We start from the raw sequence: 15741 nt of genomic DNA, 5'->3' as shown, positions 1-15741 counted from the left end.
CTAACGGCCCTCTGCCCACACAATCACAGCCAGTGATTACCCGTCACACCGCCACGGATGGATGGGCAGGCACTGATACGTCTGACCCGCTGAGAGGGAGAGGTTTTTTACTTTTGCTATCGTGTTTTTGTAAATGTGTGTCTGATGTGTATGTGTATAAGCGTGTGTGTGTGTGTGCGGGTCATCTGTCAAACTATTCTGTCTATAGCTGTTTCTTTGTTTAGTTTAAGAGCCTGTTTGTGTATGTATATCAGAAAGGTGGGGTGTACAGCAAGAGCACACAACTGTCAAGACTGTATGTCAACATCCTGTTTTAGTGTCAAGGGGTGCTCAAGAGTTTGCGTGTGTGCGCCTGTGTGTGTGTGTGTCACATTGCCACTGTGTGTGTGTGTGTGTGTGTGTGCGTGTGTCTATTACCTGTTAGGCTGCATGCAGTCTCTTCCCCAGTGCATGTGTTCTGTAGTGATTTTAAATCTGCACCAAAGGCCAACGATGGTCGAAAAGTTTCAATTGGTGTTCTGGTAACAAACAAAAAAAAATCATAAGCAAAAAAATTCCATAAATAAACACTTAATTAATAAAAAGTAAAACATAAACACATTGACTAAAGGTTGAACCCCACACAAGAAAAACTGGGCTGAGTAAAAAATGTTTTATATTCATCTTTACACCCCTTTATCTGGGTGGCTTAATGGATAGATGGACATATAGATGGATACATGCATACTTTATAGCTTTGTTCTTTGATCATTCTGCTGCAGCCACACCTTCACATTGCCTGTTTTAATCCCCCCCTGCTCCCCCGATCTAATATGGCCAAAGTGCAGGGCCAGTGAGAGACTTTAAGAGGCGCTCCCGGCTGCCCACAAGGGGTGACTGGGGAAGTTACTTGGAGTTTATATATTTTCCTCTTACCTAGTCTATTTCCTCAATCCTGGCAGTGTTTATCTGTTCTCTGTCTATTTAATATACTCAGATGGTTTTATTTAATCCTACCCCTCACACCCCTTTCCTTATCCTTTTGCTCCATCCATCTTTTCTCCTAACATACAGTACTTTACATGCAGCAGCTTCACTAGCCTTAGGCTGTTTGCATTTAAGCTTTTGCTGGAGCGCAGGAAAAAGAAGTATGTTGCGCTTCTGGGGTCCTCTGGGGTCTTGCATTTTTTAACTCTCTTTGGAGTTACATGTTTGATAAAGAGACCTTCAATTGAGCCTGGTACTACACATCCAAAAAAGTAAATAAAAGAAAAACCCTGGTCAAGTGTTTTTGAGGAAGGATTTTGAATCTCTACCAAATGAGCCTGAACCCTGTGAGGAAGAGCTTGAGTAGAGTTTCCCTACAGTAATTAATAAAGTGCCAAATAATTTATAAGTCTCTCTAAAAAAGAAGACACAGAGTTACAGTATAACTACAATGCCATTTAGAGACAAATTATGGATCTGTAAAAGTGATGTATAAGATGCACTTTCTCAGTTTGTCAATTTTATTTATGATGTGTCAGAAACAATACTTCATTTTGGTTTAAGGATTATTTAAACACCTCTTAGACTAATGGAAATACCCGTGTTTGATGCCCTCTGCAATAAAACCCAGCTAAAGCAAGAGGGATCTGACAGCAATGAGCCCTTCAATAGGACCATTATTGCTGCTGTATTTGCCCTGTGGACAGTGTGTTAGCTCAATCAGATTTGACATTTGTGCCAAAAGTGCTTTGTGGAAGTCACCGCATCTATCAGAGGTGATTATCTGACCATTACTCCAACTTTCTTAGTTTATATTTCTGCGCTTGCAGCAAAAACTTTGGCTCCAAGTGACTGTGTGGCACAAGTCAAATTAAGTGCTTCAGATCACATGGCTCTGTCTTTTACTTCAGAACACGCTTGACAGTTTAGTCTGAAAAAAGTGTAAGGATCTACAATCTCGCTGGAGAAACAAAACAGCATATGCAATTAAGAAAAAAAAATCCATTTTGCTTAGAATTTTTAAATTTAAATATATATGGTTCATATATGATCTATACTTTGAATTGACTGAAAAAGAACAATGTGTCTTTTTCCTTGGACAAGACATAACTAAAATGACATCAGATCAGATTTGGCTTTGAACAGGCCCCTGCCCGCAGACATTGGTAGGGTCCAGTTCAGACCTCAGTTCCTGTGCAGACTTTTATTTCAAGGTTCAGTGCTTTGATCACAGATACTTTGACTCTGGCAGTTGATGGAAGGGAGAGCATTCACTTACTCCACCCACACTGCCCAGCCAGCGCCGGAAATCAGATTGATGCCCCCCCGGTCACAAGCCTGCTTTCTGTAACTTGCAGGCCACCCACAAATCTAAGAAGGTGATAGAGTTTATGACTCTAATATAGCTGAGCACTTTTAGCAAATTCCTTAAAAACTCCTTCCTCCTCCACTCTCTCTTCTTCCCTCACTCGCTCTTCCATTATTATAGAAGCTTGTTAAAATTCAGCCTCCCACTTTTTCTTTTCTGCCAGCCAGCCAGTCTCTCTGTCTCTCCATTAAGCTCTGCCACCATCACCGCTGCAGGCTTATTGCACTCTAGATTGGCTCTCCAGTCTATTCCACAGTTAAAGGCTGCTACAGCTGGGGACTTAGAGCATTCCAGCTCAGGCAGTCAGTGGGCCTAAAACTGCACTCTGCTCTCCTCTCCTCTGGCCTGCTCTCCAGTGGGCTACTCAGCCCAAAAGGAGCCGCTTAAATAAAGGGCTGTAATAATGGGACCTGCTGAAGCCAGGCCCTCAGGCAGTCTACTGAACAATAAGTGCTGAGAAAACTGCTTTGTACACTGGTGGTTTATGTAGGTTGACTACAGAGAGGCAGGAGAGGCATGTGCAGTGGCATAAGAAGGTGTGTGTGATGTGGATGTATTTTTGTCCCCAGTAATGGAAGTGGCAACAAAGAGGAGGTGTGTGTGATGTGAGAAGGAGAGCTTGTTGTGAAAACAGTGTGTGCACAAATGGTTATATCCATGTGCCCATCTGCACAATTGTGACCTCAACAAGCTGTATGTGTTTGTTAAAGCGTTGGCATGTATACTAGAATGGTCTGATTTCCATGAGCACGAGATGTAGACATGATTTACATAGTAAAAAACAGCGATGCAAATTCTAAAAAAGTAAAAAAAATTCAAATAAAAAAGTAAAACTAATAAGAATTTATTGTACATTAACATTGCTGCAGTGTTAAAAATATGAAAAGATCACAGAAAAGTTTAAATCTACAGTCTCTCATTATGTTTAGTCCACTCAAAACTTCACAGCAACATATGTGTGGTGTTAGAGTTGTTAATATTACAGCAACAGATACAATTTCGCCCAATTCACATTATCTGGTGCTCAGTTCCACAACATGCCAAAAATGAAACCACTTTTGGCACTAAAATCATATAATTACCAGGCCTGTTTAGTTTTTCTGAGTAAGTCCTGGCTCATCTGTGTGCTGCATATAAATATCCAGTCTTATCCAGTCATATGGACAGACTTCATGTCTTATATCCTCTTCACTACCTCACACTACATTGCAGTCTGAACTCGACATTCTCTATAGTACCCAATCAATTATAGCCAGACTAATCACGAACACAGTAAGTTTATTACCTCTAAGCCCTCTAAGAAAAAGTGGTTTCTACTAGAATACTTGGAAATCATCCCATTTTGTGAAGAAGCAATTGTAATGGCTTAGAAACATCAGTTGACACCAGGAAAAGAACAGCAAGAAATCAAGGTAATGGAACAGCAGGGAGGCACCGAGGAGCTGTTCATGATATTTCTTGACGTTGATAGAAAGTCCACCACTAGCACAACCAACTTTTCAGTTTCAAGATTTCCTGAAAATACCTATTTATTTTGTTATTTATTTATCAGTGGACATCACCTATCCGGTGTATACACTTTTGGACAACCTATCAGTGCACACTGCGTAATGAGTATATGATTGGTAGTGTCGCATTAAAAGGTGTTTTAAAATGAATAACAGACATATAAGTACATTAAAATTCATGAAACATAACTTTTATACCTTGCTTCACAACATTTTTCAGCGGAAAGACAAAAAATATATACCACTATACAATTGTGAATTACTTTTGTTTTCTAAAGAAAAGTTGTCCAGCATGATATATATGGGAGAAGCACAGCATCTCATAGGTCCTATTGCCTGAACCCCATAACAGAAGCCTCTACATGCTTTAGAATATGTGTGGATGCACACTGTTGTCTCTCTGTCTGTCTGTGTACCTGCGGTGTTTCTTGAGAAGCAATCTGTCCATGTAGGTAAGGCTGCTCTCTGTGAACTCCACCCTGACAGGTACCCTCCCTTCTCGTCCTTCTGCTCCTCTTTGTGGAGCAAGGTCAGCCTGGGTCGCCATAGATGACACTGATACTGGAGAAATATGGGAAAGGGGACATCACAAAAAAAATGAAGTTAAGATAAAAAAGAAATAAGAAAGAAAAGACAGCCAAAGGGAGAGAGGGAGTCAGGCAAAAGTAGAAAAAGAAGGGAAACATCATTCTCCAGCTTCTCAACACCTTCCTCAAAACACCTCCCCTCATAAAGTGAGAAAACACCTTGTCACCACGCCAAGAGTGCCAAAACACAAACAGACAGGAGAGAGCCCCCTGGGAATATAAAAAAGATGTACACAATACCAAAGAAACATAGTAAGTGCATGAGAGAAAAGGAAAGATAGAGGTAAGAAAGAGAAATGTTATGATTGTACTCCAGACACTTTGGCAGTCCACAGTAGCGGCTTTAAATTGGGCCTGGGTGCCACTGGCCTGACAGAAATAATTAGGGCTGGAGGGGCTAGCAGCAATTTGCAGAGCAGAGCGAAGGCAGAGAGGAGCAGAGTCTGTCCAAGCAGTAAAGCAGAGAAAATAGGAGGCCTAATAAAAAGCACAAACACCTAGACACATACACACACAACCTGGAATAATAGCACTAATAATACACACCCACAAAAACCTGGACACACACACACACACACACACACACACACACACACACACACACACACACACACACACACACACAGCTGCACATGCGCACATGTAGAAACACAGTATGTGTGAAAAAGCATAAAAATTGTCCGACGCAGTGGTGCTTGTACACATACACACAGCTGAGACGATTAGTGCTGTGGTGTGGAGTAGGGCCACCCCTAACACTCCTCTCATTATCTCAATATGCAACAGCCATGGATTACCCTCCTACTGCAGTGGTAAGCACTTTCTATAGGGCCTTAACAGATCAGAGCACAGACAGGGAGAGGGGTAGCAAGAAAGCTGAGGAGTAGGTGAAAATGGGAGGGAAGGATGAGAGCAGGACAGAGGAAGAGCTAAATAAAGAAAAAATAAAAACATTTACTCAAGTATCACTGTATAGACACACACAGTGCATTTCTGAGGTACCTGCACTTAAATGTTGCATTTTATGTGGGAGACACTGTTGTCATACATTCATCTGATCGCCATAGTTACGTTAATTAGTTTCTACATGTATAACAAAGGAAATCCCATTAAACATAATAGTCTGTACACCACTACACTGAGTACACAAAGCAACACTTGGACCATCACAACAAACCATCGCAGGCGTGTCAAACATCGTAATGAGACCACTCTCCAGTATAACACCTGCAATTTTCTGTTTATACTAAAACTTACGTAATTTTCTCATTGCAGAGCTGCTATTTTCACTTAAAGTCCCACTAATAAATGCTTTCATGCTACTAATGAATAAAATTACAATGTGTAAGGGTTCATTCAGTCACAAACCAACAGAGAGTTGTTACATAACTGCCCGGTGAGACGCTGACAAGAGAGGTGAATGGGGGTAAGATACTCCCCCCTACTCTCAACACAAATTCAACATTATACGCTTAAAAGTTTAGTGTGTATGATTTTGGGAGATGTATTAGCAGAAAAGAAATATGATATAAGGAGTTTGTCTTCTTAAATGTATAGTGACCTGAAGGTAATGAATGTTGTGTTTTTCTTGCCTTAAATTTAGCAGTTAGAAACTCAAAAGTTGAGTTGCGTTGAGTTGAGCTGAGCTGAGCTGACGTTAGTTTTGTTTAAATCACTGGGTCCGTTAGTTATGGAGCAAAAGTGACCTCTGCGGATAATTATGTTCCCAAATAGAGTTGGAAAAACACTGATTTGTAATGTGAAATTCTTTATTTTTTACCAGTTTAAATCACCAGGTCCATTTGTTTTGGAGAGAAAGTGACATCTGCAGATAATTTAGCTCCTAGTAATAAGCTTCTGACCATCTGGAACTTAAGTTATTAGAGAAAAAACGTGAGCACAAATTAGCAGATGCAGGGCTAGTAGCCTGTCACGGTCAAGCCAAACAATGTTGGAAATACACCTATTTATAATGTGAAACTGCTTTACTCTGTGTTTTTACCAGTTAAAAATGTATTTCTAGAGAAAAAGATCTCTGCGGAAAATACAGCCCGTTTATGAGAATCTGTACAACAAACAATGAAAGAATTCAAACCAAGCGAAGTTTAAGGTGGTTGCAATTTGTAGTCTTCAAGACTAGATGACACTAAATCCCCCTAAACCTTACATACAGTTCCTTTCACAAGGGAAGTATTTGTTGTGAGGCTCTTATATTACACTCCACTAGACTGCACAGGTGTTCATGATGTCCTTTCTAACCAGCACATCATTCTTACTTATTACCTGGTTATGCCATAAACCCAATTTTTTATCCAGCCTTATCCTGTGTGTATTTGAATGTGTGTTTGCTTGTCTATGCAGTTTACCTGATCGGATGGGTGTCCACATTGCACCTTCATTCTTGGGTTCTCCTGCTCCATCACTCTTCCTTTCTCTCCACTGTCTGAGGGCTTCCTGGAAAGATCTGGCAGCCTCCTCCTCATTGTACTCTCCTCTTAGAAGAGAGCTGGGGAATCCCGTCTCATCCTCCCTTTTCTGTCCCTTTTTAATCAGTTCCACCATTTCCCCCTCTCCATGATTCACAGCCAATATCTGCAACACAATGTAATGATATAAGGTTAAGAGGCTGCCCAGCTGTATATGTATATTTTAGTGCTATTATGAATCAAACACTGGTCATGTAAATCTTTTTTGATATACCAGCAGAAAAATCTAATTTGTATGCCTTTCCACTTTACTTTTGCATGACTAAATATTCATTTGTTGATGAGTGCAAAACAACAGAAGGGACAGTCAATGAGATTTTGAACGCCTCTGGACATCACCGCCTGCTGATTCTGCAGGCAACGGCAAGGAGAATTGTGTTTTTAAGTTTGCATGCATGCAAGCTTGGTTGTGACCTTGGCTATACCTTTGTTGAGACACCATAAAAAGTTGATGTGGAAATTTTTCTAAACGAATCTATCTTTATGTAAGTCCTCTAAAAGGTAGCTCGGTTGAAATAAACAAATACTTAAAATGTTCTCAGTGCAGTTCCTACTGACATAATCAGGAAAAGTTTTTCGAATGGTATAACCGAGCTCAAGGCCTGAATCATGTATTCATTTTTCAGAGTTTTATTCATCAGAGGTAAAACACTAGTATAATTTCTCACATTACATGCATAAGTGTCAAACTGAACAAGCAAAAATCAGTTGGCAATAGTTGTAATTTTCTCATCTCAAGCTTCTGAAAACCATGGTAAAAAAATTAAGATAGACAGTTTCTCCTCTTGGGCCCTCAGATATTGTAAGTTTTCTTGCAATTTTTAAATGGGAAACTGGGTGCGATATACCAATTTATGTGTATTTCTTGAAGGTCACATTCAAACATATTAACTTCACTGTTAAGTCAGACATTGAAGTCTGAATTAATACATCAGTTGAGCACTATTTTGACATATAGAGCATACCGATCTTCTCAGTACCTTCTGATCCCAACTGTTTGAAATGACTGCTGTGTAAAGAAGGTCAACTGAGCTCTGTGGTGTAAAGAGTCTGAAATGTCAATCTAACTGTTTTTGCTAGATCTAGACTGTTGGGGGGCATTTTTTAGTCCAAAGGTGAATGCAGTTCACAAGCCTGCCTGTAGATACGGCCTGTGGATATAGCGTCAATTAGGGTTTGTTTGAAGGCTTTTCAATTGACTCACAGGGTGCAGAGGTAAAACTCATACCGTGCAAAGGCTTGTATGACATGTTCCAGCTGTATTGTCACAGCAAGCAAACTATCCATGGAGAGAATTTTCTTTCACAAGTCAATAACCATTTGAAAAAAAAATTACATATATTTGCAAAATAATCATTGGTTATAGCATGTTAGATTTTATTTGTAATTTAATTTGCTTCACAGTTCCCGGATATAAAATTAGCAATCAAGTTTGACAGAAGCACAAATAGCAGATCTGAAGATTAATTTTAGTCTGAAAAACCTGAAGTTGTAAAGAAACTGATTTATATCTGTATTATTAACTTGTGATGTACTGATTTAACCCTTTGCAAAACCTAGAGAAAACTTCACTTGTGTTTTTATATGCTAACAACAGTAAGAAGGCCATATACCCAGCCTGCAGTGTTGATACACTTTTATTTGCAAAACATCTTTGAGTAAGAGCAATGACTCATCCTTTTATTACGAACTTGTATTTCAATATTTCCTTTTAAGAATAGCTTTCTTGTTTTGTTTAACAAAAAAAAAGCAATACAATGTGCATCCTCCAGTCAAATCAGTGCAGAATTTTATTCTTAGAGTGCTGTGTGATGTGGTATGTTCAGTGTGGAATGTGATTTGTATGGATGTGATTTGTGTATGGATGTGATTTGTCCTTGTATGTTGTGTATGCATGTTGCTTGTAAGTCAATAAATGGTGTGTTAAAGTATTGTATATGCTAAATTAATGAGTCAATGAACCTCCTCAATATTGTATTTTTTCATCCCAAACTCAGCACTTGATCACGCATACAGTACCTGAAGTAATGTGTGTGAGTAAATAAGACACGGTTAAGATTACCACCTACCTGGCTGGGGTTGGGGTGCAACTGTGTAGCTTTTGCCACAGCAGGACTTGTAAAGGTACTGGGATAAAAGCTAGGGTTAATCTGTTTCTGGAGGCAGCTGACAACATCCTGCGTGCTCACATGGGTCTGTAAATCTGTCTGTTAGAGAAGACCATAGCAAATGAAATTAGAACAACATTGTTGTTACTGAACAAAACAGCAGCAGCTGGCACTTTGTGAGAGAGATGTGATTCACTTTTTAAAAATATATAATTTTCCCAAATAAATGAACTAAAATTAATTGAATCAGAAGTAAGTGAAAAAAACACAACTTCGCTTATAACTTTATAATTGCTGTCTGTGTGTGTTTGCATTCTACGTGTGACCGTGGGGCATAGTATTTCACCTCCATGTGTGCAGATTGTATACGTGAAAGTGACAATGAATTGATTCTGATTTTCTGATTCTGATATTGCATGATGGATTGCATAAAAGTAAGAGATAATACTGCATAAAATAAGAAATTAGTCAGTGAATTTATCAAAGCTGTGCATTTTGTTTGTGAAAAATTCTGTATCAATAGTGAGGCAGTGGAGTTTTCACTAGAAGTGCTGTTGCCTAGAGTGGTTATCAACAACAACAAAGCATCAGACTGTAGACACGAGATGAAATCAAAAGAAAACTTTTTCACAAAATGTCCATCATTAAGTATATTACTAAGTAAGTTTTACTTCATTTACACTAAAGACATGAAGGCAAGGAGATGAGGCCAATACAGATAGCTGCCATGAACCCCATTTAGAGGGTACAACCTAATCATTTTAAGTGCTCATACCTACATCACTAGCATAACCTTGAAAGTCCCAATGATGAACTCAATTTTATGGAGTTAATGTATGCACCTTTAGAAAAAGACACTGGTAATGCACGTCACATGACCGAGCTGTTGCCACACATCATGTATACTGCCTTTACACTACATCCCATTTTAACTGCAAAGCAATACAGATCTATTCACAAACTCCATCCAACAACGCATCATATATACACTAAGTCTCCTTGCCTTCCTCGAAAAAAAAAGGCATATACATAGAATGTAATCAGATATCTCAATACTTAAGGACAAGAGAGACGGGAAGCACACTGCATGTGTGCTGATGGATTTTCTCTATTCCACAGGCTGAATTCATTATTCTGTTCCATTAATCATCGCGAACCACATGGGCTGTTCAGGTTAACCCGTTAGCACACTGTTATCCGTTCCTTGAAGGTGTCTAACAGAAACACAAAAAAACAAACATATCATGGAAATGTGGAAGAACCAAGACACCGAGGGCTGGATAAAGAGAAAATTTTGGCATACTTTGGAGGCTGCAGTAATATTTTGGTTATTTGATGATGCTTCTTATTGCTGTAACACCATTATGGAAACTCGCATGATGTGACGAGACACAATGTAACCTGGTTCACAGAGCGCAAGTGACCAATAGAGCATAGAGAAAAGTTTCAGGATCAATTTAATCCTTGAAACACAATCAAATTAGTCCTATGAGCCCCTTCAGCTTAGGGACGTTTCTGACCTTATGGTTTCACCCATGAAACATTACATACATTGGTGTGATCTGTCTCGCAAATATGCACCTACTATGCCTCATTTAAAGAAGGCCTCTTGTGACATAAGATCCCCTGACATAAGACATTTTCCCCTGCAGGACAGAAGCGCAATCATATGTTTGTCGTCTGGCTCCTGGCGGGAGCTCTTTGTTTGTGCCTGTGATGGATTCTGCATCTGGTCTTGAACAGTTCCACATGGTAATAATGTCATTATGGATAAATGAATCTGTGTACGCCCAATCTGGCAAAGACAGAGACTCGTTCTTGGTCTGAAATATCTCTGGTCTCATCTGTGATGAAAGCACAGTGCTAGCTCATTCAGTGACACTATCCATGTGTTGAATTAGTTCATTCAGTATCTCGTGGGAGGGAACTTGCCCATGGCCATGAAATCTTTAAGAATCAAATCTTTGTCTGCAAACAATCCCACAAGCCTGGGGATATTAGGTTCCTCATCTTAACACCCTCTGATGGCAAATCTTTGCATTGTGAGGCTTAAAACAGTGCAACTGCTGAAGCCATCTTGTTTTGCTTTTCTCTGTCTTTCTGGTCACCAGCCAACTGTGCTTACAGGTGCACATCAAGGCCTCAGTATGCTTCAAATTAAGAGCTTCAAATCATCTAATAGCATCTGAATTCATCTTTCAGATGGTGTGATTGGAATGGGCAGAGTCCAACAATTGCTTGTACATTTCTCAATCCAACAATAATACCAACTTTATGCATGACCATGTATACAAAGTTGTAACAGTAATATGGCATTAACATTCTTTCTCAAGCTAGTGGCAACACAATGATTGCCTTCTTGCAGACATTATTCAAGAGGGAAACTGTTGGAAAATGTTGCAAAAGCTGTAAAAAATGTGGAATTTACAGTCCTTCCGTCCAGTCCGTCTGTGTTAAAACAGTGCTTTGGGTTTAAGTAAGTGAAGGGTCACTGTCCCAATGACAATGAACCAAGCATCTGACCAAGAGCTTCAGTCATATTTGGTTTGCATTTTATGTTTGCTTATATTGTTTAAGAATTATTGTTAGTTCTTGCATACATTGTGTTGAATTCTAGTGCACAGTTCCTGTTGGGATTTTGACTTGGCCACAGCCATCAGCAAAATGGATCACACCTGTAGCATGGCGACAGGAGATTATTGCTGGCAAGATAAACCAGAGCAACAGAGTGAGGCGGATGGACAAGAGCAAGAGACACATAGGGGAAACAACACAGACCAATGGGACTACAAAGCAGTGTTATTCCCGTCTGCAGTCCCCAGTGAGGACAGTGTGCATGTGGTCACTCATTTGTGTGTGGATCTCCCTCAGCATACCTATGGGTGTGCTGTGATGGATTCACTGATGAAGAGGGAGAGTAAGGCCAAGCGGTGTGAGCACACCACGATGACCTTAGGCAACAACAACATTACCTCACACGCCAGCCAGCTGTGGAGCCACAGCTAGAAGACAACACAGAAACCAAGAGAGCCAAGCACGCGGATGCTGCCACAGAGTCGAATATTACAGACAGTCCAAGGAACCGAGCCCACAGGCTATTAAAGGCCGTCTCACCAGGGCACGCTACATATGATCCAGACCACTGTGGCGCACTGCCCAGATAAAGTGTAAGTGGCCTTTAGCGGAAAAGGGCAGTTCAGCAAAGACTAGTGTTGGGCTCCCCACTGGAAGCTTGTTTTCTTATAGCGCATTTCCACGATATCTGGCGAGGACAAGCTTCTTCTTACTCAACTGGCCACTTGATGGGCATAAATACTGAAAAAGTAGGTGGGTTCTGATTTTCTCCTGGACCCTATTGTGGGTCCCTGGCTCTCTGCTTGCCATTTCAGGCAGAGAACAAAATTTCTGCCTGACTTTATGGCTTCGTTATTCCATCTAAAAAATATTTCTGAGAGCATTTGAGGTGAGAAACAGGCAATGCCAGTGCTGTTTCATTTAGGGGCTCCATTACCTAGTTTAACAACCTGGTCAAAGTTTTCTGAGCCAAACTTTGTGTTGGACAGACTCATTTGTATAATGAATCTTGTCTACTACTTCATGCGAGACATTTGAACACACCACATCCATCCTCCAAACTCTGCAAAACTCCAACCATGCACTGCACGACTGCCTCTACTGCTCTACATAGGAAATTGATATAAAGTGTTGAGATTTTAATCTTGTATTAAGTATTCATTAAATAATTTGTGAATAAATCATTTAACTTGACTCTTTCTTCTAGGTGGCACTGTCACAACCTAACCACCCCCTCAGTCCCCAAATACAGTAGATAGCAGCAGCTAGGGTTCCTATTTATTGTAAGAAGTAAGCTCACAATTTTTAGCCTGGTAAAGCCATCCTGATCACATGACCTCAACATTAACTTTCTCCCCCTTTGTCAGTCTGGACTCGCTCCCAACCCAAACAATCTATTTCAATCAACCACAGTCTAGTTTGGGTCAATCAGGAAACGTCCTTTAGCGGAACATGTAGGCAGCCAATCAGGGACTGCGTTATAGCTGATGACATTGCATGCAGGCTGCTGCTTTCAAAACAGTAATGCCGGCTTATGCAGCAACAAATGCCAACTTTTACATTAGAGGAGTTAACACAGTGATAAGTAAAGTTCATTCAGTGTTGATAACAACAATTAAACAAGGACAAGAGGATGCACTCACTGAGTTTCTCAGAGGAGAGGACTTTTTTATGACTGATTTGGCAAACGCTTAATTTACTCAATGGCTCTGTTGGAGATGATGTTCCTCTGTAAAAAAATAATATTTATTGTTGTTTCATCACTGATTGCCCTAATGGAGGAGCAGATATGAAAGGCTGCAAAGCTGGGGATCATGGCTATTCAGGTCACAATGCTTTGGACAGACAACAAGGATGCTGCCAGCTGGTATTCAGCAGTCCAGAGGCAGTTGGTTGCTGAATGAAAAATGCCAAAATATGCTGGGAGCTTCGGTGTATTGTGAAAATCTCATAGGGACAGTTGTCGATGAGGTACATGTCATGTACAAAGGGTTACAATTTTTGGACCATTACTGTCTAACTGACAATGAATTTGTGTAGTAGAGGAGCAGACACTAGTTCTTACATCAGGATTGGCTGAAGGAGTTTGTCTATCAAATAAAGTAACTCCCACCCAATAAAATCATTTAGGTTGGGCGCGAGTCCAGACTGACACAGGGAGAGAAACAGAATGTTGAGCTCATGTGATCAGGATGGTTTTACCAGGCTACACAGTACCTAGATACAATGGACAAACACTATTTTATCTGATGTTGTGGATATTAGCCCACCTAAGTGTTTGTATTAATTTCATTTGAATTATTTATTAAAAACCTCAGACTGGATATAGAGTACAAATTACACCCCCAAGGCTACCATAATAACATTGATAATGGGCAAAGAAATCCCCATTCCCAACTCTGGACCGAGCTAGAAAACGTCATCTTTCAGACAGTACAACCCAACAAGTTGCCAAATGTTAGTATTAGAACCACATCTCAGTTGGGCAAGCCCCTAGTATACCAGCTCCAGGATGATGTTGAGCAGATGAACAAGACCTTTACCTTGAGAATGACATAGGTGGGGTTTGCAACAAGAAACAATGCATTTTTAAAAAATCAAATTATTCAAATTATATTAGTTATGTATGCTAATATAAGTTTAAAATATTGGTGTAAGACTAAAAATCACCTGACATCAGAGTTGTTTTAGTACAGCATATACCACACCCATCTGGTACTCCACATAGCTTAGGCTGAATCAAATACCAAGAACGCTTTGCAAACATTAACTGAGCCAGGTTTGTGTGTGAGGCCGGAAACACGGTCTGATGAGGCACTGACGAAAGCCCCAACACAGCACACTGCTGAAATTAATATTCTTTTTGTCTTTCTGACTCTCACTCGCTGTCTCTCCCTTCCTCTTTCTTTCCAAGGCAAATGAAACAGGATTAGCAGAGGGAAGAGAGAGATGCCTGCGTCAGCTGCATGTGTATAATCCCCAGTCTTTATGTTCTGCCAAAATACACAGTTTTGCATGTGTGATTGAATAAGAGTATGCATGTGTATGTGCCTGAAACTGTGAGAGAGCAAATATGAACACTGAGGAGATATACAGAAAGAGTCTCTCACACGGAGCTGTTTCTACGTGTATTTTGTTTGTCAGTGTGTGTGACTTTGTTCCACCTTGGTTGCTATTCAGTAGCATACTAGTGTGTTGACTCAACCAGCAGTCAGGTAGCACATGGACAGAAACACGAGGAAAAGGAGCTGGCTATACTGCATAAGGGCTGGTTAATGGTGTGCTGTTCTGTGTATAATCATACAAAGTAGCTTCTGTAGCACCACAAACAAATGTATAGGTACATATATATCCATAGGGACATGTATACAAATGTACACAGTGTTACACATATGAATCATCTGATAGAGAGTAAATCAATATAGCCATATCCATTCACACTCACAAAGCTCACATCCTAGCATTGTCAATCTCTAAGTGAGCCCTTCTAAATGAAAATAACAGCACCCAAGAAAACAATAATATAAAAAGAAGCTGGCCAAATCACAAACATCTTAGGAAAAATAAAACAGTGCAGGTAGCAGCAAACAGAAGAAGCACATAAGCCGAGACTACATGGAGAAGCTCCATAAAACATATATACCAGTACACATACTTTTGAATACAAGTCAGAAACCCTGAAGAAACACAGTGGGTGAGAATGAAAACATGCCTTCTGAACATAATAAGAACAAAGTAAGGAAAAAAAACACAGCTGTGGAAGAAAACTCCTTGCTGCAGAGACTTTTACATTACACATGAGTACATGAGCTGAATATGGGGAGACTTTTCAAAAAGGTGCTTTCTCTTTAGTCACCTGCATGAACACACCCAATCAATTTAGCTTAGTAATTATGAAGACCTTAAACTGGTGCAGTAATGAGTCCTGAAACCCCAAAACTCACTTTTGGCCCCCTTCCCCAGTCCCCTGCCGGCCCCTACCGACCGGGCCTAAGCACAATTACCTCTTGTACATAGGTTGTCACGTCGTAATACAACACGCACATGGCTTTACTCCATAATAAAGTGTCTTTGCAGTCAGCGCAATGGAAAACATGGATATTTGAGTCTGCCAAAATTTCAAGTAAACACTTGACTTCAGCA

General features: G+C 40.2%; 1 protein-coding gene across 1 annotated transcript in view; it reads right to left on the bottom strand.

Annotated features, from left to right (window-relative positions):
- zbbx (zinc finger, B-box domain containing) overlaps window positions 1-15741 on the bottom strand; it is a 35653-nt gene continuing 19912 nt past the window's right edge. The window contains exons 7-11 of the mRNA XM_042486936.1: window positions 8986-9123; window positions 6797-7022; window positions 4260-4404; window positions 418-518; window positions 1-11 (exon numbers count right to left, since the gene is read on the bottom strand). Of these exons, the coding sequence (XP_042342870.1) occupies window positions 1-11; window positions 418-518; window positions 4260-4404; window positions 6797-7022; window positions 8986-9123 (621 nt within the window). The remainder of the gene's footprint in view (window positions 12-417; window positions 519-4259; window positions 4405-6796; window positions 7023-8985; window positions 9124-15741) is intronic.

This window comes from Plectropomus leopardus, chromosome 5 (assembly GCF_008729295.1).
Source record: "Plectropomus leopardus isolate mb chromosome 5, YSFRI_Pleo_2.0, whole genome shotgun sequence".
Taxonomy (NCBI): Eukaryota; Metazoa; Chordata; class Actinopteri; order Perciformes; family Serranidae; genus Plectropomus; species Plectropomus leopardus.
Note: the sequence above shows the minus strand (reverse complement) of the source record. Positions and strands in the feature narration are given on the sequence as shown.